General features: G+C 37.0%; 1 protein-coding gene and 1 pseudogene across 4 annotated transcripts; both read left to right on the top strand.

The window, feature by feature from the left end:
* The first annotated feature begins 5,497 nt into the window (after positions 1-5,497).
* Positions 5,498-14,324, top strand: Cldn12 (claudin 12). Of its 4 annotated transcripts, XM_048339982.1 has the most exons (4): positions 5,498-5,611; positions 7,168-7,238; positions 12,106-12,568; positions 13,066-14,324. In XM_048339982.1, the coding sequence occupies exons 3-4, from the start codon at positions 12,139-12,141 to the stop codon at positions 13,095-13,097; spliced, it is 462 nt and encodes a 153-aa protein (XP_048195939.1). In that variant the 5' UTR covers positions 5,498-5,611; positions 7,168-7,238; positions 12,106-12,138; the 3' UTR covers positions 13,098-14,324. The 4 variants fall into 4 exon arrangements, with proteins under 4 accessions (XP_048195939.1, XP_048195936.1, XP_048195938.1 ...); XM_048339979.1 differs by lacking the exon at positions 13,066-14,324 and having other exon boundaries at positions 12,106-13,054; XM_048339981.1 differs by lacking the exons at positions 7,168-7,238; positions 13,066-14,324 and having other exon boundaries at positions 5,511-5,611; positions 12,106-13,054.
* Positions 14,325-23,135: 8,811 nt separating this feature from the next.
* LOC125345828 lies at positions 23,136-23,881 on the top strand (annotated as a pseudogene).
* The last annotated feature ends 3,128 nt before the right edge of the window (positions 23,882-27,009 follow it).

Here is a 27,009-nt window from a genome sequence, read left to right on the forward strand (position 1 = left end):
CTAGGGTTCGCTTTTAGGTCTGTCATGTCCGTGGTGCACAAAATATATAACAGTTCTCTTTTGGGAAAAAATCTCAAAGCTCTACATAGGAACAGAATGTTTAGGGACAATACAGATCACTGATAATACTTGAGAAACCATTAATCATTGTGATTTGAGACTTTGGAAAAATTTTCTAAGTATCATAAGTATTTTATTTTTCAACTTTAGAGGAGACTGATATATGTGTCTCATTTTCTTATGCCCTACTCCTATGTTTCATTTTCCACTTTAATATTTATTAAAGTGAAAATAATAGACATGGAAACTACATAGTATGGAACATAAGTATATTTTGGAGAGTTCACAATTTATAAATTTCTGCCTGGATATTAAAAAAAACACAAATAGGAATTTTTCCTTTTGTATGAGTTTTATTGTAGAATGTACATATCGTAAAAAAAAACACACAACAACAGTAGGTACAGCCTATAGTAAAAATTACTTCTTTCTGCATGAAGTTCCTAAGTCCTTCCCATAAAAAGCCACTGTTAATAATAGTTTATGTTCTTGCAGAAAATTTTAATGTATGTATTTTGAGCCCAGCAGAGTTAATTTATAAAATTTCACAGCCTTTTGTTTTTATTTTACAAAGTAATATCAAGTTGATGAGTTCTATTAGAAATTATTTTGGAATTTAATGCTTACTAATGATTATGGCTATTCATTCTGTGTAAAGTGAAAATCATATTTTAGACTTAATGTTCTTCTGATTTGACAATGTGGGTGACTTTTAAAAAGTATTATTTCACTTTTCTGTTTTCCAGTCTCCCATTCTAGTCTGAGACTATACTTTCTTGTTCGTATCTTGATTTCTTCATGACACAGGTATTTATCTCTCATCTCCCATACCCTATGTACGATATCCTTTGTGCCTTGTTGAAGAGAGCAGAAAGGACCTGCTGCCATTGTGGAGCTCACATTCCACAGCAGAAACCACAGAGACCTGGAATAACCTACTTTATATCATAAAGTAAGAGTAGAGAAAAGCATTTGGAGCATCCACTGATCACAGTGACCATGTTTTATTCTAGGTATGTTACACATTGGTAGCTTCAGTGTCTTTTCTTTTTTAGTGTTATATTTCCTAAATATAAACAAGTAGCAATGTGAGGACAGTTTCATGAGACGAAGACGATGGTCATATATTCTGACATATGATATTACTTTGTCCTATGGTAAAGCATAGTAATATTAACACTGTAGAGGATTTTGCTTTGTCACTAAGTGATGACTCCAGCTTTTCATGACTTGTTAAATATTTGTTATATTATCATTTTCTGATTGTTGAAAGTATAGTCTTTCTATCCTTTTCTGATCATTATTTTTATTCTAGACAAAAAATAGGAAATTCAGATTTATTTTGTTGTTGCTGTTCTAAAAACATTTAGGAATGAACTGGGTACTGGTGGCTCACACCTGTAATCCTAGCTACCAAAAAGGCTGAGATCTGAAGATCACAGTTCCAGGCCAGGCCTGGCAGAAAGTCCATTAGACTCTTATCTCCAATAAAAGTACTCAGAAAAGGCCAGAAGTAGCATTGTGACTCAAGTGGTAGAAAACTAGCCTTGAGCTCAAAATGCAGTAGCCAGAGTTCAAGCCCTAAGACTGCCAAAAAAAAAAAAACAAAAAAACCAATTAAGGACAAGGTGTATAGCTCAGTGGTAGAGCACTTGCTGCACATACCATACCTTGGATTATACCCCAGCCTTCTTTACAACACACACTATATTTAACTTTAGAGACTTACTTTGAAGTAACCTTTTAACATTGCATATGCATTTTTCTTCATACAAGTCTTTTTTGTTACCTTTCAAAATAAGTTTTTAAACATATATGCTTTTTGGAATACTTAATTTATAACACTGAATAACCAGACTATCAATTACCAAGTTCCAGTAGTCTTTATAAAGCTTTCCATGTATATTTATTTACCATAGTGAAATACAAGTTTATACTAACACACACTTGTCCAATAACATACTGTTATGGAGTTTGATATGATTTTACATATATGCAGAATTCCAGAATATCTGTTTTGTTGTGTTTTTGTGATATACAGTTGCATTTTACTATAACAGCAGGGATAGGATCTGAGAAATGCATCTGGTGATGTCATAATCATACAGACACAGAGTATACTTACATAGCCTACAACAGCTACACTCTCTCCAGGTGATACTCTGGGTAACCACTGTCAGTGCAATCAGCCCTTGACTAGGTCATTATAAAATAGGCAAATGGAAGAAATCTAGCGTTTTTGATTGAGTACATAGGTTGTGCTGGTGATCCAGATAATTTAACATACTAATATTGCCATAGGCTTTGCTGGTATTGAATACATGTCTTGCATTAGCTTGTTTAAATACTATTGTATACTGCCCTCTGGTCATACAAGAATCTTTTTAAAGAAAATCTTTTGAGAATCTAAAATATTTTATTATTTTTTAAAGTCATTTAAAAATACCCTCCCTGTTTTACAAAATTTTCTATCTTGGCAATTAAGCCATAAATAAGTGCAGTTGGAATGAAGTCTTGGCTGACATTTTACAAACATGCTATGAATTTTGCTGCAACATTAACAATGAAAAATAAACATCTACATTTTTCATCTTAAAGAAATACATGCATGTCTTTTCAGTTTTTGTTTGGAATGTGTCTTGTAGAAGGAAAGTATTTTATTAGTGGAACATTTTTTCTTTGAGTGTCATTAGCTAGTTGAAGGAAAATAAAAACCAACTAGGTGATAGAAATGGAAAAAGAATTTGAATGTAATTTGAATGTTGGAAAGTTGTAGTGTGTCCCTGTGGGTCATGGAGGGTAATAGATGGGGTTATTGTTTCAGTTGGTTATAGTAAGCATGAAAGGCCAAGGGCAATTTTCATTACCATTTCTAATCATAACTACCCAGTAATCTTGGTATTTCTAATTAAAAATTATTTCCACCATATGACAGTTGCTTAATTAATAGTTGTTGGGTACTTGGGAGACTCCAGAGGCAGTAATCACCTTAGTGTGTATAATTAAAAGTGTTTATAATAAAGGTTAAATCTTACAGAATGCCCAGATACCAAGCTTTGTGAAGCATAGCTGTCATCTGAATCATGTCCTTTGAAATACCTGGAATTTGAAGAACAGGATATGCAGTTTATTTTATAACTAATTTTGGAGCAATATCTGACGAAGTAATTTTTCATATTGTAAACACTGAGTGCACTCAAAGTTGGAAGCAAAGGACGAAAGCATCTTTTATTCATGGCTCATGTTCAAGTGTATTTTCCCCAAATTGCCAGTATCTTCTCTGACCAATGACTTTAATTTTTATTGGTTATCAAGCATTCTTGGTATTATCTCTGCAGAAAGAGCTTTAAGAAGAATGGTATTACTTTCTGATATTAAAAAATAGGACATAATTATGCAGCTAAAATATAACTTTTTATTCACATATGATTTGCTACAAATTGAGGGTTATGGAGAATATTTCAAACCAAGGACAAATATTGAGTAAAAGCTTATGACTGGATAGATTTGAAGCATGATTAAATAACAGTAAATAAAGCCTCTTGGTCAACTGACTCCTAGATGGGGAAATAAGAATACTATATAATAATAATTGAATCTTAGTTTCATAACAAATGTTTCCAGGAAAAAGTACCATCTGGGATCAAGAGAAATGGTAAGAACAATATAATGAGTACAACTTACCTATAAAAATGTGAATCAGAAAAACTGTTATTTTTCAAAGAACCATTCATGTTATTCAGTGTCAAGTTCATAACAGATTCTTTCAAAGTTTGGTTTGGTTTTGTGGTCATAGTACAAACAAAAGTCTTTTCCCTCTTGTTGTGTGTTCTTTTGCTGTCTTTTGCTTGTTTTTAATTGAAGCATTATCTGACATTGTTGCTTGAGACTGGCTTCAAACTCTGGGCCCCCTCTGTCTCAGCTTACCCTGTAGCTGTCACCATGACCAGTGCTGTCAGGTTTGTTTTTTTGTTGTTGTTTTGTTTTGTTTTTTTCCAGTCCTGGGGCTTGGACTCAGGGCCTGAGCACTGTCCCTGGCTTCTTTTTGCTCAAGGCTAGCCCTCTGGCACTTGAGCCACAGCACCACTTCTTTCCTTTTCTGTATGTGGTACTGAGGAATCGAACCCAGGGCTTCATGTGGGCAAGGTAAGCACTCGTGCCACTAGGACATAATCCCAGCCCCACTTTGTTTTTTTGTTTTGTTTTGTTAATACTATTGCTTAACTTGCTATTTTCTTCCTTTTACTCATAGGTCTGCCATAACAAAATACCACAAACTGGGTAGTTTAAATAAAACAAAAATTGTCTCTGAAGCCTAGAAGTCTAAGATCAAGATATTGATTGGACTGGTTACTTCTGAGTGCTGTAAGAGGATTCTATTCTATGTCTGTAGTCTAGTTTTTGAAGGTTTGCTGACAGTATTTGGCATTCCAAATACTGGTTTGTAGCTGTACTACCCTAATATCAGGTTTCATCTCAGGTAGTGTTCTCCCTCTGTGGATATGTCTTCGCATTTCTCCTTTTGGTTAGGACATGTCATTGGATAAGAGCCTGTGCTGATGACTTCACTTTAACTTGATTACCCTTGTAATTACCCTAATTCCAAGTTAGGTTGTACTCAGAAGTTGCTGGGGTTAGGTATATATTCTTTTCTTGTTTTTATTTCTAATTCCTTTCAAAGAAGATTTGAAGGAATAGTAAAGAATCACCCCAAAATCCATACATATATCTAACATTCTTGCTCTCAGAATACAACATATGTGCAATATTTTCTATATCTCTCTAGGGTATATGTATGTTAAGGTAATTTGGAAAAAGACATTTTGGCAGTTGTCGTTTCTTTTATAATCATGTCAGTGCTATATAGGATTAATTCTACAGAACCTCACTTTTAAGAGAAGAAACGAATAGACAGTTAAAATTGTGTAGGTGCGTAAAGTTAATTTAAATATATAACAACTAATGGTACCCACAATATTTCTCTTGGCTTTCAAGACAATTGTAAATTGTAGTTTAATCCTTTCCCAACATTTACAAACCACCTCGAAAAGGTACTCAACCAGAGTCTTTTGCAGACCTAGGTTGTCTGGTTTTAGGTTGAGCCTAGCTAAATATTTCTGTAAGGGTGGGCCTGGATTTAAGAGATTTTTTCCTAACATTTAATATGTCATTTCCAAGGGCATTCAAATTGAGACAACTCTTAATTTCATTTCTCTGTGTGTCTTGTGTGCGCGCGCGTTTTTTTTAAACCGATTACCCAAATCTAGACCAACCTTCAATGCAAGAGGAATGGGTAGGTACCCCGCAGGGAGGAGGCGGTCCAGGGATGCTGAGGGCTAACTGGGGGTGAGAACGGTGGATTCTGGGAATTGTAGTCTCCGGCAGCTAGGTATTCCTGCTCGAGTCCACGGGGAGCGGGTTTGCGCTCCCAGAAGCCTCCAGGGCAGCTGCAGCACTGGGAACGCACTTCCGGGACGCGGAGTCAGAGAAGCTCAGGGAGGCTTCTCGCTGCGGGCCACTCCGGCGTTCTGACGGTGGGGAGCAGGAACAGGTAGGTGTGTTCAAGAATGTTAGGGCTTCAGAGTCTTCTGCTTACATCGTTGTGGGTCTGGTGTAAAGACCCTATATCAAGAGACACTGAAAAAGGTTGACCACACTTGTGGATGTGAAAATAGTGTGTGTGTGGGGGGGGGGGGGGGACGGGGGTTGATCAAGCTTTAAAGTCGTTTGTTCGCAGAGCTGTATGGAAATGTCGAAGCCCGTGATTGGAGAAGCCTAGGCTGGCGAACCGGCCGGCTGTTGTTGAGTTGCTATTTTTGAACAACCAGCAGATTCCCGTTGTGTAATGATGACCTGCTAGCGGTTCAAACCCACTCAAGGTGGCGGGGACCAGCTTCGCTCCCGGAGCGGCGGCGGCCTCATCTGTGGTCTTTTTCCATTGGTTCCTACTGGAAAGGTTCCCGCCCCCTGTTCCTTTCCATTGGGTCTAGCTGGGAGGGCTCCTACCTCCCCTCCATTTCCATCCCGCCTCCATTTCCGCCAGCTTCGGTTCTCCACTTCTCAGGGGTGGGTGCGTGGGCTGGGGCTGGGATGTGGGTTGCTGGGAAGCTCAGTTCACTTTATTCTGGCCTAGGTTTTTGTTTGTTGTGTGTTTTTTGGTGTGTGTGTGTGTGTGTGTGTGTTTGTCTGTCTGTCTGTCTGTCGGACGGGCCCGTCCGTGTCCCTGGCGCTCCGGAAGGTGTTCATCGCGTTCGAGAATGGCCGGACTCCGTGACTTTCCTTGAAATGATCGTCTAAGTGGGCTTGCTTTGTGTTATTTATTATAAAACGGTCTCCTCTGTCTCCGAGACAATTATGCTTGATAACTACTCAAGAGTCATATGTGGGAAACTTGATTGAAATCCTGATTCAGAGTTGTACATAATGATCATAATGGGACCAGTGATAAACACCTTAATCCAGGAAGCACTCCGGCTTTACAAGTTTTCACTCGTCCTTCCTGTTTGAGTTAAATAGCATTTGAAGAGGAAGTGTCTGATGTTTAGAGACATGGAAACATCTTTAAGTGGCAGGGTGAGCCATTAGTGGAAACAAACTTCAATAGCAATCTGGTTTCCAATTTTGGAATTTACAATGCGGATCAGTTTTGTCTGGCATTGCTGTATGCTTTAAAAAACATTTAAGTGTATTTCTGTTACTTACAAGAGTATTATATAGTGTTTCCTTATCCTAACTATTCTTTCACTATATCATGATAAAGACCTTTAAAAAAAAGTCCATTAGCTGTTGATATTTCCAAGACAGTAAGTATTTTTTATACTTAATTCTATCTTTTCAAATCACGTCTATAACTTACATATAATCATGCATGAATTAATAATAGACTCCTCTGTGTGCTTATTTATATGGTATTGGTAATCAAACCCAAGCTCGTATTGGCAAATGTTCTACCTGGGGTTTTACCCCAATCTGAGAATCTTTTTGAAAAATGTATTGCCTGCATTGTTTTTTGCATAACACTTCATTGCTTTTAGGTGTTATTTTTTAATTCCATTTGAATTCAAATGAGAAGTAACATTAATGTGGGCACTTTTCCTATTTCTTTAGGGCCAGATTATCTCTACTTGTCTCTTCTAAATTGACTAAATCTACTTTAGGACTATAAGGTACCTGAAAGGGTAAGTACATCCTTTGGTCATGCCATATTTCCCTTCCTTCTGCTAATGATACTTATGTTCTTCAACAAATTAAAGACATAAAACAACTACATGCAAAACTACAAGAAATAAATTTTCCTGAAAATATTTTTATTTTGTGTACCAAATTTCATCTGTTTATTTCTGAAAATCCTTGTGTAACAGGCAAACACTAATGGGAAGTGGCTGTTTTGGAAGTCTTTGTAAGTCCTCTAAAAACAATGTTGTTCTACCATTATTCTCGTGTGATTATAATTATCTATAGTTGTTTCCTTACAATCCAGAAAAAAAATGTTTCTACCTGGTAATTCACTGATAACCATTACAAACTTAAATTTCTGATAATATTCCATGTACAAACAACTTTGGTATTGACCATGTCACACTACCTTAAAAGACATTTTATTGATTGGAAATTTGAAGTATAAGCCAGCCACCAGTGATTGATAATCTGTGATCCTAGCTCCTTGGAAGGCTGAGAATGAAAGGATTATCGTTCAAGCCCTGCCAAGGGAGAAAAGTTCATGAGACCCCTTTCTCAACCTGTAATCATTGGGCATGGTGGTATGTACCTGTTTTCCAAGATGTGTGGGAAGCTGGGATTGGTAGGATGGTAGTTCCACTCAGGCAGAAAAGGTTGAAATACTTCTAAATCAATTAAAGAAGCTGGGCATAGTGGTACATAGCTATCTCTACACTACTCCTAAAATACTCAGATCTTAGTCTAGGCACATGCCCTGGTAGATAGTAACTTCCCATCTCAAAAGTACCAGCACAAAAATGGCTTGACATGTAAGACCTTGAGTTCAAACTCCAGTACTACAAAAAAAAAAAAGAAAAGAAAAAGGAATAAAGAGGGAAGAAATACAAGAAAGTAATTTTGCATTTATAGGATATAGATGACTTGCTTAGTTTGTTCATAATAGGTTATGGCTGGTTTCAAGGGGTGTCATTGGTCTCCTAGATAACAAAGCAACCTGCCTCCTGGCTGTTACTGGTGAGTTCTCATGTATCTGCAGAGTCATCAGCCAGCTAGTGTTCATGAGGGCTTCTCAAGTGCTAAAGTGTGTTCTTGGACATTTTCCATAGTCCCTAATTAGGAGCTTTTATATATTGAAATATATGCTTTTCCCTCCATTACTATGAAAAGTATATAAATATGAATATAAATTGTATAGCTTTGATGAATTAACATTAATTTAGTAAACTAACCACCCTTAACAAAGAGGAGCATATCCTACGCCTAATGGTGGACATTAGTTGAAAAACAGAAGAATCAGGCTGGGGATATGGCCTAGTGGCAACAGTGCTCGCCTTGTATACATGAGGTCCTGGGTTCAATTCCCCAGCACCACATATACAGAAAATGGCCAGAAGTGGCGCTGTGGCTCAAGTGGCAGAGTGCTAGCCTTGAGCAAAAAGAAGCCAGGGACAGTGCTCAGGCCCCGAGTCCAAAGCCCAGGACAGGCCAAAACAAAAAAAAACCCTGAAAAACAAGAATCACCACAGGCATAATTGATTGACTTCTTAATCACTGTTGAAGTTCACCAGTGTGAACAAACTTAGATACAAGATTATAAAGGCATCGTCTATAATTGCCTGGAAATGGTTATCTTTTCTGATCTCAGGTTTTTTGAGAGAGAAAATAAACTTAGTTTTGTTTTTAGAAAATGGGAGAGTCTTTTAGCCAGTAAGGAGCAGAAAGCAGGATGTAGTTAAGCACAATACTGAAATAACTATTGCCCCATTTCTATTCATTAATATTTGATAGTTTGTAGGCTGTATATTACAAGATTACTGCCATTTGCCCTGGTCTTGTTTCTCAATGAATCTCCATTTCAGGAATCAGTGGTATAGGGCAGGTTGTTGAGAGAGATTTCAGTTACATTCACATTCCAAGTAGTTTTTGCCTACTTATGGAAACTTGAAGGAAGTGTGATTGATTTAGAAACTTGAATGGTTTATCTTGAGTCTTGAGGCTTTGGGAGAGACAGTCAAATCTTTATTCTCTTCATTGGTTGGTCTTTCTCTAATCCAGGATGACAAACATTTTTACGTGCAGATACCTGATTAATACTTTGCTTAATACTCAAGAAAAATCATATTGTGTAGTAATCACCTAATTGCTTAAATCATCAGCATTTTGCATAAAATAACGTATTTCTATTAACACTGTAGACAATAGCAAGATCTCAATGTTTTCAATGTCATCCAGTGCCTGATAGAGTGTTTGGCATGTATAAAATATTTAGCACATTATGAAGAATTGCTTAATCATGTTTGTTTCCTTGTGCAGTTCTAAATTACCAGTGGCTCACCTGTGTGACTTACTACAACTTTGCTGCAAGGCCCAAGTATTCAATTTATTCTAGAACGATTTTTCTGCAAGGCAATGAAAGTTGCTCAATGTTTTGGGGGATATGGATTACTGATCATTTGGGACACGAGTTCTGGAACTTGGAATCATTAATAGTCTTTCCATATATATATTCTCTAATTACACTAGATTTCCCATAGACCAAGGTATTTAGTTGCTGATATTAAGCAACCATTTTCTTTCCAGTGTGCTTGAAAAGGGAACTTTTTCATCCATAGAACTTTCTGTAATATTTAAAATTTCTGATAATATTGACAGAAGACAACATAATAAGACAAGTACGAATGGAAAAACTTAGAACTTCCATGTTTAATTTTGAGGGATCTTCAATTTGAGAGAGGTCATTTGTTTTCAAATTCTTTTTATATTGTACAAGTCATAGTTTGAAATGTATGTTACAATGGCATGTAATTTTTGCTAGTAAAATTATTCCTAAATTACATGACTGGATTAAATATGCAAATAACATGGCTTTCTAAAGAACTTTGTACCCTCCTAATAGAGCACACATAAGAAGAATGTTCTAACTCAGATTCTTAGTATTTTATACATGGTTGTTTTCTCTGATCTTGACCTCCTGAAAATATTCTACCATCTAAAGATGCTGGAATCTATCAGTGCCACATAAATTACATCCAGAAATATAAATTATTTTCAGTTTGCCCTTTTTCATTGTGCTTGACTAAAAAGAGTAAATGTGCTACCTTAAAGTGGTCTGTTCTCTTGCATCATGGTGGAAAATAATATTTGAATAGTGCTTTGAGGTGAATTTCAGGCCCTTGGGAAAATTACTACTGAGTAACAATAATTTTTTCTTTTATTATGATTACTTTCTAAGATACTAATTTTTATAGTTTGTCATAAATGGAAAAGTAATAGACTTAATTTGCAATAAGAGAAAGGTTTGACTGCTGTTTTTCTTACCATAGCACTAATAGAAAGTTTGTCATTACTCCAAAAGTCTTGCATTGATCTTATATGAGCAATCATAGTACAATAACCACTAAGTGTTACAGATTTCCTTAAAAGCACTTATTTGGGTCATCTTCAATGAGCCAGGAAGTAGTTGAGCAGAATGATTTTTAGAGATTTTTGTTTTCATCCTTTTACTTGAATAACTCTTAAGCCCATTTGCTACAAGTAATTTCTCAGTGTGCTTGATATATAGAAGTGAAATTAGCTGGCTTTTCTTATCTAACATTCATTGAACAAGTGTTGGTCATTCTTCTCCAATGTCCTTCCGGGGCCTAACAGTATTTGGCAAATGTAAAGTACTCAAAACACTTGGAATGAATGCTTAGTGATATATATACTTCCTTGTGCAGCTCTACATTACCAGTGGCTCACCTGTTTGAGTGACTGTGGTATTTGTAGAGGGCACACTTACTCAAAGAATCCTCGAATGACCTTTCTGCAAGGAACTGGAAATTACCATAAATGGGGAGACAGGTTAATGATTCAACAACAAAACAAAACAAAACAAAACCGACCAGGGACATGAGTTTTGCAGCTTGGCATCATTAGTAGCCTTTCCCAGTGTATACATTCTCAGATTACAGTAGAGTTACACTGGGCAGTTCTTGAGTGCTAAACCAATGCAACAATAATACTTACAAAACTATATGGTGTAAACCAACTGTACAACTCATGGGAGAGGGGGAATGGGGGGAGAAAGTGGGGGAAAATGAATGAGGAGGTAACAAGTTGGATAAGAAATATACTCACTGCCTTACGTATGAAACTGTAACCCTTCTGTATATCACTTTGACAAGAAATGAAAAAAAAGAGAAATTGACTCAGGAAGCACAGCACTCTAGATGTTTTAAGCACTTGAAATTATATGAACTCATTGAATCCATAGAAAAATCTATTGCCGGTAGGCATTATTACATGAGTGACTTGAGGCATGGTCCAAGGTCAGTTGGTTAGTAAATAGAGAGTGGGGATGAGAACTCAAGCAGTCTGACTCACTCAGTTCATTACTACTCTGCTGTTCTGCAGTGCTTCTTTCCTCATACTTTTGTCTTACAAAGAGCCACATAACTTGCTGTGCTGTAGCCTGTTTTTACACCTACATGAACATTAGAGCTGAATTGTGCTGTTTGTAGATAGACACATAGTATGTGTGTTGAATGAATATTGACAACTGTGAGCAGTTTTGGTGTGATTCAAGAATTCTACCTTATTTGTTGTCCCAGTTAGGTATGAAAAAAATACTGAAAAAAATACTGATGATAAAGATTTTCGCTGCTACATAACACAGACACTGATAACCGGGCAAATGTATGTGCACTTAAACTCTGGTCCCATGTACTCGTGCACTTACATATTTGCACACTATAGAGAAGAAGCAAAGGTGTGTCCCTCTTTGCATTGATATTTCATTATTAGATGTGTTACCAGGGATATTGCCTTCCTACTGTGCTCTCTTGTCCCTTCATGATTTGTTTGTCTTCTTGTGTGTCACCCTAGTTTGACTGACAGCACTACATAAGCCTGCCTGCCATGGGCTGTCGGGATGTCCATGCAGCCACAGTCCTGTCCTTCCTGTGTGGAATTGCCTCAGTAGCAGGCCTCTTTGCAGGGACTCTGCTTCCAAACTGGAGAAAATTACGACTGATCACATTCAACAGGAACGAGAAGAACCTGACTGTTTACACAGGTTTGTGGGTGAAATGTGCCCGGTATGATGGAAGCAGTGACTGTTTGATGTATGACACTACTTGGTACTCCTCAGTTGACCAGCTGGACCTCCGTGTTCTCCAGTTTGCGCTGCCCCTCAGCATCTTGATCGCAATGGGTGCCTTGCTGCTCTGCCTGATTGGAATGTGTAACACAGCCTTCAGATCTTCAGTGCCCAACATCAAGCTGGCCAAGTGTCTGGTCAATAGTGCAGGCTGCCATCTGGTGGCTGGGCTGCTGTTTTTTCTGGCAGGTACTGTCAGCCTTTCTCCATCCATCTGGGTCATCTTTTACAATATCCATCTGAACAAGAAGTTTGAGCCCGTCTTTACATTTGACTATGCAGTGTATGTTACTATTGCAAGTGCCGGAGGTCTGTTTATGACTGGACTTTTGCTGTTTATTTGGTATTGCGCATGCAAATCTTTGCCTTCTCCTTTCTGGCAGCCACTGTACTCTCATCCTCCCAGTATGCACACTTACTCACAGCCCTATTCAGCACGTTCCCGCCTCTCAGCCATTGAAATTGACATTCCAGTCGTTTCACACACTACTTAATAGGGATGTTAGCTATTTAAAATTTTTCTTATAGCTTCCCATTTTCCTTTTGGACCAGTCAAATTTTTGTTGTTGTGACCAGTCACTAGAGCCAAATTTGTATGTCCTGATAAAAGGAAGTGCTGCTAGTTTTTATGAGGTGTAAATTATTTTAAATGTGAAACATTCCTTTTATATTGCTTCTAATACTAGAAAGAATTTTAACGTCCTTACTGACTGACTGATTAGTTGAAGTGAGAAGGGTTTGTGTTGCAGTTGGTGATTTAGAACAACATGCTAAAGAATGATGGCTAAGAGACGCTGTTGTATACAGTATGAATACTTGGATTGTGGATCATCCTTTTTCTGTAAGACCTTGGACTAGAAAAAGAAATATAACTCCAAATGTAACAATTTCCTTGCAGATAAGGGTAATATTTTGGTAGTAGTCAATAATCTACCAGTTACAGTTGTAACTTTTATTCTTTCTTAGGGCTAGCCTTATTGAGCAGGCTTCAGTATGTTGAAGATTACTTAACTGTTATGAGTTCTTTATCTTCTACCTCATGCCAGTTGTTTAAAAGTAAAAATACATTTTAATAGTAATCTCAGAATAAAACTAAAGTTTTAAATATCATTAGTTATAGGTAACACGATGTAATTTTTAAAGCTAGTGAATTTATGAAATACATTGTTGCATTAAAATGTACCATGTGACAGGTTGGTGCTTCCTCAGGGGCAGAAAATCCTATTTGCCAGGTACTGTCCATTAAATCTTACTCAACTCATGTGCGTATACAATCTCTTAGTGGCTAAGAGAAATTTACAAAAGGTTGTTTAAACCTAATTGGTTATTCTCTTTTAGATACATGTGGTAGGGGACAAGAGTCTGTTCTTCAGTAATGACATAAGAGTTTTAATAAGTTGACTGATATTTAAGTAATAGGTGAAATAAGGGATAGATTTACCATGACCACATTCACACTGAATTCAATACTGCCCACCATTACTGATTATATCCTGAGTATCTGTATCTGCCTAACATTTTAGTAGATGCTTCAGAGGACTGATAAAAAGGAGATCTGGTCCTATACATGAAGAAATTTTAATCTATTGAAGATCAAACTGGTAACTGACAACTAGGGAACGATCTGACTTCATTGGCAGCTGGCCTTAACTTCTCAGTCATTGATCTATGAATACATTTCATTACCTTCTGACAGATGGGCCTGTTGTACAACACCAGCAACCTGGATCTTAGAAAACTACTTCAGTCTGTTGTATCCTTAGGGCACCTACTTTAGCTTACGTATATAACAGTATTATGTCAGGTTGATGAGAATGGGCAAAAGTGGTAGATAAATTATACCCTTTCACCTCTAAAAGCATGATAGTATATTAAGGGAGGATGACTCTTTAAAATCTGAAGCTGGGCCTGGTGGTACACGTGTGTGTGTGTGTGTGTGTGTACACTCAGGAGACTGAAGTAGGAGGATTATGAGTCTGAGGGCTACGTGCTTCTGGGCCTGGTGGTACACATGTACCGTGTGTGTGTGTGTGTGTGTGTGTGTGTGTGTGTGTGTGTGTGTACTCAGGAGACTAAAGCAGGAGGATTATGAGTCCGAGGGCTATATGGTTAGACCCTGTCTCAAAACAAGAAACATCTCCTGATGCAGTATCAATAAAATGAAGCTGTGTTAACACTGAGATAACACTTAGAAATTCAGGGATATTAGATATGTATGCTTATGAATTTTTAGCTCATTATTTAATTGGTATAATTTGCCATACACATACATATTAGCATTATGGTCTAAGATTTTGTTTTATTAACTCATAAATGTTACAAAAATAAATAAATGTTACAAACAGCTAGTTGTATAGTAAACCTAGTAATGCTATTTTGTAAACTTGACTATGATCCTGGTGTTTCTATAAATACTTGGACTTTTCCTATTTCTAATAGTACTTTCTGTATATAGCAAATATTTCCAGATGTATAATTTTTAGATGTTATCAATAATAGCATGCAAGGCTGTTTGATTTTTTTTAATTATAGCTTCTGATTGCTTTCAGTTCGGATTCTTTGCATTCTTGTCAGATATAGCAGAGTCATGGTCATTCCAACACAATAGCAAGTTGGATTTCGATATGAATATTGATTTCTACCATTGCTAATTAATTGGAGTTCCTTTCATCACTAAACTTTTGTTTAGAAGAATCAAGAATGCCACTGTCTTTTGGTCTTTGATATAAACAGTGTAAAAGAAAATAGACTCCGCTACTATGACATTAGACAATTTTTAGTTCATGGTGTTATAAATATTAAGCTTTTGTATGAGAATATTTGGTTACATGTTATAGCCTCGAGCTGGTATTTATTATAGATTCACTTGGGAAAAGATTTGCTATCAGTAGCTGTTTCTTAAAACATCAAAGGAAAGCAAGAATTTACCATTGTTTTTTAAAATGCCATTTGAGTCCTAATCAGGCTGTCATTGCATGGAGGGTTAACTTTTTTGTTGTTTTTATTAAAAGCCTATTAATGTTAAAGGACTTCTACAGAAGCCAGCTTGGAAAACAAAACTTAGATGCTGGTGCCTGGATCTGGATCTGGTTTGTCCAGCCATGGGGAAAAAAAAAACAAGGACCTGAATTGACTTTACTTGTGTATATACACTATAATAGATGGTATGTTTGCTGTAAGCTGCAGAGTAAAACCTCAATAAATGTGTACTGTACCTCTTGATGTTTATTAAAAGATGTATTTTTACAAGTTCTGATTCTGTTATTTTTTTCAACTTTAAAATAATTTGAGAAATATTTCTCAAGCATATGTAACTTGAAAAAGACAGCCCATTCAAAGCTCTATATAGTGGGAACTGGAAAGAAACACATGGAATTATTCTGAAATATCAAGATCCTTTATCCATTTCTAAGAATGGTTCTAGGAATTCACTAGGCCTTTTTTTTGTTGTTGTTTTTTTGGGGTTTTTTTTGGCCAGTCCTGGGCCTTGGACTCAGGGCCTGAGCACTGTCCCTGGCTTCTTCCCGCTCAAGGCTAGCACTCTGCCACTTGAGCCACAGCGCCGCTTCTGGCCGTTTTCTGTATATGTGGTGCTGGGGAATCGAACCTAGGGCCTTGTGTATCCGAGGCAGGCACTCTTGCCACTAGGCTATATCCCCAGCCCTCACTAGGCTTTTTTAATAGTCCACATGACACTGAATAAAGTCTTGTGCCAAATTTGCCTCATTTGTGAGCTTTCATAAAGGCTTGTGATGTTGAGGATTCTGATTGTTAAGTAGAGAGAATCTTTTTTTTTTTTTTTTTGGCCAGTCCTGGGCCTTGGACTCAGGGCCTGAGCACTGTCCCTGGCTTCCTTTTGCTCAAGGCTAGCACTCTGCCACTTGAGCCACAGCGCCGCTTCTGGCCTTTTTCTGTATATGTGGTGCTGGGGAATCGAACCTAGGGCCTCGTGTATCCGAGGCAGGCACTCTTGCCACTAGGCTATATCCCCAGTCCAAGTAGAGAGAATCTTAAAGCTTGAGGTTACCAGAAGTGGCAGACAGGTTGCTTCAACATTTTCTAAATCTGTAACGAGCTTTTAGTTTGGGACTATTTCTATCTGGAGATATTACTCATATACACTCCTTACTGGAATGGCTCTAGGATAGTATATCAGGAAAGCCATGTGTTGCCCTAGAAATCCAAGGTTCAAGCTGGGCATCTGTAGGAAATTATACTGGAGCACAAAGATCCAGAGTGCCCTGAGTGTATTCACTTACTCACTGAGTGACTAATACAAGAGAATCTTTTTACACTAACCAGATTCACAAGACACTGGTTTACCAACCAGAAGTGTGAATATGTATTATTTGCAGTCATTATCTAAAGACCAGTTTTGTTTCAATGTGCTCTCCACAGAACTGGAGGAAAATATATGATTACAGAGTTTGGGCAGGGAAAATACATGATGAGCACAGAACATTTTGTTCTGAAAGGAAAGAAATTCTCAAAGAATTCATGAAGGCTCAGCAAATTATACAGAAGCCAGCCTGAAGGAGCTGCAACTGGCCAAATCTGGAATAATGTAAATGCTAGTAATGAATTGTAGCCCACTAAGTAAAACAATTCATATTCCACTGAAAGAAATGAAAAGGAGAAGAAAGTGCCTCAAAGTTAAAAAAAAAAAAAAGAATTAAAACTGGGTAACAGTCTGATGAGAAACAGTATTTATCTAGTCCCAAAGTACAAAATAGCTTAATTTCAAGGTAGTAACTTTGGAGTGGATCAATTTGGCAAACTGCCCTTTCATGAAATCCACCACCAAGAATGAAAAAGAGCAATATCCAACTGTTCTCGTGCTGTGAGAAGACTCACAGTGCCCAGCCTGCATCTAGTTTTAAGGAACATACACATTCATTGGTCCTGTTTTGCTTTTTGCATCCTTGTTCTCTGGCTGTTTCGGCTTTTAAAAGCTCAAAGGTAGCTGTGAAATGCTTGATTCAACAGTTGGTACTGGCCCATGAGATCCAACTATCTCTTCCCAATACCTTATGCAGTGACATCATGTTAGTAGTTTAGAATTGGTAGAAGTTATGCTCTGGAAATTGGTAGATGCTGTGTTTGAGCTTTCCTGTGACAGCTAGTGGTTTAGTGCTAAACGTTCACCATCACATTTCTCTGGAAATAATTTGCTGAGTTGCATGTTACTTAATGAGAAAACTAGGAGCCATAGCAAATACTAAGGATTGTACAACAATAAAGGGACCATCTGAAATAGTCCCATAACATATTTTCCTGTTCCCAGTGTTGCTCACTCTCTTTACCATGAATCTAAATTGTACCCAGGAAATTATGATCCTAATAAAAGGCAACTACAGCCTAGTCTCTCTCATACTTAATATTCAACAACTGTCCCTGCAAGAGTTAAGTATAAGCTTTTGCTTCAGTTCCAAGTGGAAGGTCTTGTGCAGTAGTACAAACAAAAGTATATCTTTTGCTAGGGTCAGGAAGAGCAAATTGTATGGCACAGGACAGAAAAATAGTTGTATAGAAGGAGACATTTCTCATTGTGGGTAACACTGATCAGACTGTAATTATTGACAGACTATCTCATAAGACTAATTTGTAAAAAAAAAATTAAAATTCAATAATGAGAAATCCCTTTTATGTAACTAATTAGGAACATTACTTATTCAAGGAATATCTACTTCCTGCATGATGGCAGAGTGGCTTACAAATATGGAAGCCAGCCACTAATGCTTCTTGGCATTTATTCCTGTTGTTCTATACACCCGTGGACAGGGGAAGACCTATGTTACCAGTAGGATTTTTCAGAAATGATGGTGGCAGGCTCTAAGATTGAGAAAGCTGTAGTGGTAAAGTGGAGTGAGAGACTGCTAACTACAATGCTAGGCCAATGTCAGTGGCAGAGCTAGCTTTGACAAAGAACAACATAGAAATCAAAGTGAATGGTGGGCACAAATTGATTTTATTCAGGGGCCAAAACCCTGTGTGAATGATTAAAGGAAATTTGTACATAAACTCAATAGTTAGACTTCTTGAAGTGTCAGATCAAAGAATAATTTAATGAAACCTGCAGATAGGCTAGAGAAAATTGATAATAAACTTAGTGTGTTTTTTATCTATGCAAAAAAATAATTCTTTGGAAGAAAGGCAAGTGAAATGATGCATGGAAACCTTTGAAAATGGGGGAATGGCCCAAAGAGAGTATTAGGAATTGGAAGAATTTATATTTAAATATTTACAAATAGGACAATGTAATTCCTTTCAAATAAAAGATGTCTTCATGTTTGATATTCCACATTTGGTTTTGCCAGAATGAGATCTTACTATAATTGTATTGTTTCCCGGATACAAAGTTAAATTAATAAGTGTCTGTTTCTCAAAGTTATTGCCTAACATAGTTGATGTACTGTTCTATTTAGTCTGAGTCTCCTGCTTCTTTCTTTGAATAAGAAATTCTTATTTTACAGCCAAACATTTATTCAGCCCTGTGTCTACATGGAATTCTTTTGCTTGGAACTCTTTAATCAGACACTTAACTCTGGACTAAGCTTCAGTATTTGTTAATGATTAGTATGAGTACCGAAACAAATAAGTGATATCAATTCCTAACATATTTGTACTTATTTATCTTAGGTCAACATAAAGTATGCAGCACCACTCCTAAGTAAACAGTATGGAATGTCTGTGACAATATGGATTTTGATGAGCTGAACATTATCAAGGGTCTCAGTTTTCCTATTGTAATCACATTCTCAATAGTAAGATCATACTGAGCTATGGAGTGTTTAGCTTAACCAACAACAAAGGAGAGCCCAGTCTGACTCATTTCTTCTATGCCTCTCTTTTCCTAAGTATCTGTCTTGCATTTCATTCACAAGGGGTCTTTTTCTTACTTAAATGGCAACAATCTCTTAAAACCATCCAGCATTGTTACTTGAGGAGGTCATTCTTCCCAGAGGTATTTTTCAGTTGACAATGCTGCTCTAAATGATTGGAAACTCTTTAAGCACTTGAAAAATGAATCTTTCGTGGTGGAATTTCAGGTGTCAAGCAGGTTAGAGGTAAGATTCTTTGACATCAGAGTCCCTCTTGGAATACCCCAAATCATACAGAAAGCTTACCTAATTTTACCCTAAAGTCTTTGAATACATAAAGAACCTCACTGAGTCTATTATGAGGCCATGTTGAAAATGAACATCACTTTGTGAACTGCTGTTTTGAAAAGTACATATGTCTTCTTTGAATAATACTGAGTGTTATGTGAAATCACCACTTATTTTAATTTTTATTGTCAAAGTGATGTACAGAGGGGTTATAGTTACATATGTAATACCACTTACTTTAAATTGAAGAATCACCTAGCTTTCTTTCCAGTTCCTCAAGTCAGTAGTACACCTGGCTATACTTTTATTTTTATGGAGCAATTTTGCCATCTAGTGGTTAAAGCAAGTAATTCCAAGGAATTGATTTGCATGCTGTTTTTCATAACTAAGTTCATTTCCATCTGGAAATTAGTGAAAACTATGTGCAGAATTCTGTAATATTTCTATAATAGTAGCAGTCTCACATCTGTATAACCCAGTTTATGAAACATTTGTGAAGAAGAGAAAGTATCAAATACCCACATTTTATAAATGTAAAAACCCCAAACAACAGAAACCGGTTGCAAGGTCACTAAGTAGTGGTCAAAAGTGGCACTTAAAATTTGAGATGTCTCCCAATACCCCTCCCCACACAGTTCATGGTCACTGCTACTATCTGTTGCACAAAAACTTGCAGGATAAGTTTCTCCATATGGAAAAGTAATTAAATAGTATAAACTCTGGACATGTAGACTATTACTTGCTTCGTGCATTACTTCTTCTGCTGGCTAAATTGCTGAAGTTTTATCCAAAACAACACAATGATTCACACATTCAGTTTGTTTCTTATTTCATTCTTAGATTCTCTAACTGAAATAAGGACCAATAAGGAAAAACCCACAGGCACAAACATATATAATTATTTGCTGGGCACCAGTGGCTCCTGCTTGTAATCCTAGCTACTCAGGAGGCAGGGCTTTGAGAATTGTGATTCAAAGCCAGCCCAGGCAGGAAAATCTGTGAGACTCATTTCTATCGAACCATGAGAAAACTGACGTGGTGCTGTGGTTCAAAGTGGCAGAATGCTATCCTGAGTGAAAAAGCTCAGAGACAGCACCAGGCCCTGAGTTCAAACCCTACAACTGACCAAAAAACAAAACAAAGCAAAGCAAAACTTAATATTTTATTATAAAATATAAATAAAATTATAGATAAAAGTGAGAATAGTAATATTTTATTGCTCAGTTGTACTGCATTTTGACATATATTTGAGACTTTTCTAAAAGATTAGACCAGCAATCTGAATTTTGTATATCAGTTCACAACTACTTATATAGGACATTTATAGTTAATGCATTTTTAGAGGTAAGATTTTTTGTATTTAAGTGATAAATTTATTATTTCTATCTGATAATTCAGGGAGTTACAAAAAATGTAAAGCATTTAAACCTCAAGAAAGAATGTCTGGAAGTCTAGATAACACACAGAAACATCCCTCATCTATAATCCTCAAATCCACAAAATTCAAAACACCAAAAATGGTTTTGTAAATCATTTGGTAGCAAAATCCACATTACCTGAAATTATTAGACAGTAAATTTTAAATGCCACATGCCATCTCTAACATTCCTGTATGTGTCATTCCAAGAAAAACCCAGACTCCTGTTCTGATAAATTTATCATTTATGTAAATGTTGTATATCTGCTATTCTATATCTTGTTTTTTATTTACATTCTATTCTGTTTTGAAATTTATGTTGCTATCCAGAGTTAGTGAATTTATAACTTTCGCCATTTGTGATATTATGAATGGGTCTTAGTTTCAAGGACCTTTCCTAATTGATTATGCCTGGTATATGGGATCTCTAATGACTTGGAATTTCTGAGTTCATTATAGCTTGTAATAGTAGTTGTTCTGAGATTTTTATGTAAACAATCAGCTGCAAATAAATAGGTAAGAGTTGGTGTTTTTTTAAAGAATGATCAATGTTCTCAGTATGACTTGCTACTTTGTAGAACATAAAGGTCACAAGTTATCTCATTTTTTACCGTAGAGTTTTTTTAAAGTTATTTTTATTATTATTGTAAAAGTGATGTACAGAGGGGTTACAATTATATAAGTCAGGTAATGAGGTACATTTCATTTTGAACAAAGAGTGAACAAATGCAGCAATAATACTATCTACTTTATTGAAAATGAACTATAAAACCTGGAAAGGAAAAACTGGGAGAAATCAAAACGAGATGCAGTTTTATCTCATTTTTTAACTAAATCCACTCTCGCTGCAAACATGTTCCAATGCAGATATTTTGTACTATGCAGTTGTTTGCAGAGATACAGTCATAACCTTGCTCCTTTTTGCTTTCTCTCAATGATTCATTGTTGTGACTCCAAATGGAATACTATAGTAAAGTCAAAGAAATAAGTAAATGAGGACTTATTTTAAGTACTGAGATTACCTCACACTTGTAATTTTCATGTACTAGTGTATTTTTTTGAGAAATGGTGTTTAGATTTAGGAGGTTTCTAATTAAATTTCTTCATAAGAAACAAATTCTTTTCTCTCTCTCTTTCTCTCTCTTTTTCTTTATCAAAACACAAGCCAGAGAAGCTGTGAATTCCTCATCATTTTTCCCATAGAGACAAAGTCACATAATGAAAATAAAGGTCAAACACCCATTATCTTTCTGGCATTTATTCTGACCACCTCCCAGTGCTAGGGGAAAAGGCCAATAATCTTAATATAGCAAGTCTCCTGGGAGCACATCATTGGTTTCCATGTGAACTGGAAAGCTAAAGCTTCGGCTGAATGTTGTGTCTCATCATTTTGAACTGGCATTGTTAATAACATTTTCCCCAAATTCTGCTCAGTAGAAACCATCACCAAATATATATGTGTCAATTAAGATTCTTTGGATACAAAAATGAACCCTGACTAGCTTAAGCAAAAAAGTTATTGTAACTATCTAGTAGCTCAAAGCATCTCAGGAAATGTCAAACATGAAAGCTCTGAGAATCTCAGTAACTTGCACAAATGGATAGTCTCTTAAGACAACTGCCACATGTCATCTCACACATATTCCTATGTGTGTCACTCCATGAAAGATCCAGATGTCTGGAATAGAGAGTGACCTGTATGATTCATGTATCCTATGGTCTCTTCCTGATATGTGTGTGCTGGATGCAGATAGAGGGAGGCAAGAAAAGACCCTCATTTTCATGTCCTTGCTCACTCTGTACTTGGAGAAAGGAAGTAAGGGACATTAAGGGCTTTCTTCTTCAAAGGAAGGGAGAATTGCCCTATAAGTGGGCACAGCAGGCATGTGGTACACCCCTACTGTCAAGATTAACAGAGCAGCCTCTTGGAAGAGCCCCCCCAGCATAGCACCAAAGAGCTCTAGGACTCTAGAAGGAGACCCCTGTAATGGGAAACTTTAGTGAAAGATGCTTTCATCAAGTCCAAGGGATTGAAGGGATCAAGACACCAAAACAGGGCTGGGAATATGGCCTAGTGGCAAGAGTGCTTGCCTCCTATATGTGAAGCCCTAGGTTCAATTCCTCATCACCACATATATAGAAAAAGCTGGAAGTGGAGAAGCCAGGGACAGTGCTCAGGACCTGAGTTCAAGCCCCAAGACTGGCAAAAAAAAAAAAAAAAAAAAGACCAAAGTGCAGGGAGAACATGGGGAAGCAAAAGAAAACGAGGAAGTATGCAACCATGAAAAGAATGCTTAATCTCAGAGATGAGAGACTTAAAGAAAAGGATAGATTAAAGCCTAAAAGGAAAAGAATCCCAGTGTACTGAAGGTAAGAGAAGTCCCCCAACATCATTCCTGTTTATTTTTCCAATATAATACACAGCTGGGCCCACCTTACCACATCCTGGTTGATACCAACTTTATCAACTTTTCTACTAAAGCCAAACTGGACCTAGTATAGTCAATGATGGACTGTCTGTATGCCAAGTGTATCCCTTGCATAACTGACTGTGTAAAGGGTGAAACTGAGAAATTGGGCCAGAAGTATGGAGTGGCTCTAAGAATCGCCAAGGATCCACGATTTGAACGATTACCATGCACACATAAAGGAACCTATGCAGATGACTGCTTAGTTCAGCACAAGTGTTACATTGTGGCTACAGTTGACCTTGACCTTAAACGAAGAATTCGAAAGATCCCTGGAGTTCCTGTCATGTATATTTCTAATCATAGATACAACATTGAGCGGGTGCCAGATGATTATGGCGCCTCTCGGTTCTAATTTTTACAAGACACATTTCCACTACCTTCCTTGGACCAGCTTTCTCTACTGCCAGTTCATATCAGTTCAATAATCAGCATGATTATTATTCTCTTCACTCATTGGCTCTGTTATGAGCTGAATATGTTTAAATACACTCACTTTTTTAATGTTAACAAAAAAAGACACCAAAACAGACCTCAGTTTTCTTGAAGCTTATCATACACGTGAATTATGGGGTTGAGGCTCGAAAACATGAGTGTTTAGTGAGTGCATATGTGTAGGCTGACCTAGAAAGCTTCCAGGAGAGCAAAAAGGGTCCCGAGGAGACTTTATTTTGTCTTTGTTCTATTGTTGGAGGAGGTAGCTCCCATGGGAGCCATTTCTTTAACACCCATGTCCTACTTTGATTTCTCAGCTTGACTAACAAGCTCAGGTTTCTTCCTCTAAGACCTTTCCCATCATCTTTCATTTGCTTCCTCCCTTCCCCCCTGCAGTTTCTATTGCTCTTTCTGTAAATGCACAAGCTCTGGGGTCAACTCTGGGTTCAAATCCTGGCTTGCATAACTCCTTTCTGGAGGTAATCTCATCGGCCCCTACCCCAGTTAACATGAATGGCAGCTGATGCCTCACACTTACAGCTTTGGACTCTCACTAATTTTCTAGGAGACTAGAGTCTCCTAGGTAAAAGTAATTAAGATACACATTCATACGATTACTCCCACTTCCTGTCAGCATCCAATCCAGGGGAAAGTCCTACTTCCTTACCTATCTCCCAAATCCCCTACCCTATCAGAAGACTGTAATCTGTGCTAAATCCTTTCAAGTACCCTTACTTCTCCCCACATTTCACATACTGAGTTCTATCTCTGTAAAAAGGAAAACCCCCACCTGTTCAGTCACCAAGGGGCTCATGGTGGTCTATCACTAGTGGGAAATAGTAACAAAATTGTGAACATTGAAAATGGAATGATCTTTGTGGAATCCTCTTTCCACCACATACCAGCAGTGTGACTAGAATCAGATATCTTAGTTTTTCTGTACTTTAGTAACTCATAAAAAGGCAGGCAATTATAATTTTCTCATTGAATGCTTATTAATACTAACATGTAAGAAGCTTAGCTAAGGGTTCAACATATTACAAGTTACCAATGATATTAACTTTCTCTTTCCTTCACAAAAATTTAAGAGGAGGGAGAATGTTTATGGTATACAACATAATGTTTTGAAATATACATATATTTTAGTTTTTCTAGGAAATTCCACACTATTTGCCATAATGACTGTGTTCATTTGCATCTCCATCATCAATGTTCCTAGGTTTCCTATTTCTATGTCCTTGCCAATGTTATTCTCTTTTTATTTTTATTTTTTTTCAAATGTTTATTATCAAACTGATGTACAGATAGGTTACAGTCTCATACGTTAGGCATTGGATACATTTCTTGTACTGTTTGTTACCTTGTCCCTCATATCCCCCTCCCTCCTCTCCCTTTCCCTCCCCCCCCCCCGGAAGTGTTCAGTTCACTTACACCAAACAGTTTTGCAAGTATTGCTTTTGTAGTTGTTTCTCTTTTTTACCCTGTGTTTCTCAAATTTGGTATTCCCTTTGAATTTCCTACTTCCAATACCAGTAAACATGGTTTCCCAATATACTCAGATAAGATTACAGAGATAGTGTAGGTACAACCACAGGAAGGTGATACAAGAACATCATCAAAAATAGAAGCTACAGATACACATAGGACATTGAAAGTAGTTACAACTGTGATATAACAATTGTTTCCATAACATGGAGTTCATTTCACTTAGCATCATCTTATGTGTTCATAAGAGTATAGCTATTGGGCCTTGTGATGCTCTGCTATTACCTGCCTAAACCTGTACTAATTATTCCCAATAAGGGAGACCACTGCAGAGCTTCTGCACCGCAAAGGACATAGCTCGCAAGATAAACAGAAAGCCCACAGACTGGGAGAAGATCTTTACCGGACATTCAACAGACAAAGGCCTCATCTCTAAAATATATGCAGAACTAAAAAAATTACCTTCTTCCGAAACAAAACCGCAAAGAACCAATAGCCCCCTCATCAAGTGGGCTAAAGACTTACAAAGAAACTTCTCTGATGAGGAAATCTGAATGGCCAAGAGACATATGAAAAAATGCTCTACATCACTGGCCATAAAGGAAATGCAAATCAAAACAACATTGAGATTCCATCTCACCCCAGTAAGAATATCATATATCAAGAAAACTAATAATAACAATTGTTGGAGGGGATGTGGCCAAAAGGGAACCCTACTTCATTGTTGGTGGGAATGTAAACTGGTTCAGCCACTCTGGCAAGCAGTATGGAGATTCCTCAGAAGGCTAAATATAGAACTCCCCTAGGACCCAGCAGCCCCACTTTTGGGTATCTATCCAAAAGACCACAAACAAAATCACAGTAATGCCACCAGCACAACAATGTTCATCGCAGCACAATTTGTCATAGCGAGAATCTGGAACCAACCCAGATGCCCCTAAGTAGACGAATGGATCAAGAAAATGTGGTACATATACACAATGGAATTTTATGCCTCTATCAGAAAGAATGACATTGTCCCATTTGTAAGGAAATGGAAGGACTTGGAAAAAGTTATACTAAGTGAAGTGAGCCAGACCCAAAGAAACATGGATGTTATTCTCTTTTTATTAATCATCATTCTAACAGGTGTGAGGTGATATCTCATTGTGGTTATGTCTGTATTTCTCTGATCTTGTGTACTGATCTTGAGTATTTTTTCTTACATACACATTGGCCATTTGTATTTTCTTTGGAGAAGTTTCTACTCAAGTACTTAGCCCATTTTTAATTTGATTATTTACTTCATTGGAATTGGAATTGTTTGAGTTCCTCATATTCTGCATATAACCCCCTATCCAATAAATAGTTTGCAAATATTTTTGCATTCTGTAGTTTGCTTTCTCTCCTTTTCTTGCTGATATATAAGATTTCTTAGTTTGATGCAGCCTTATTTCTTTATGTTTGCTTTGACTGCCTATGCTTTTGGAGTCATATCCAAAATACCATTGCCCACATCAATGTCAAGATTTCTCTCTAAGCATTTTTCTGGTAGCTTTACAATTTCTGTGCTTATATTTAAGTCTCTAATGCATCATGAATGGATGTTTTTATATATATAATGTGACATAAATGCACAATTTCATTGTTCTGTATATGAATATCCTGTTTTCCTAGCACTATTTATTGAACAAGTTGCCATTTCACCCATTATATTTTTCAAGGCGTTTATTAAAA

This window comes from Perognathus longimembris, chromosome 2 (genome assembly GCF_023159225.1).
Source record: "Perognathus longimembris pacificus isolate PPM17 chromosome 2, ASM2315922v1, whole genome shotgun sequence".
NCBI classification, from domain to species: domain Eukaryota; kingdom Metazoa; phylum Chordata; class Mammalia; order Rodentia; family Heteromyidae; genus Perognathus; species Perognathus longimembris.

Coding starts and splice junctions, on each gene's coding strand:
- Cldn12 (XM_048339979.1), top strand. CDS start 12,139: ATGGGCTGTCGGGATGTCCATGCAGCCACAGTCCTGTCCTTCCTGTGT.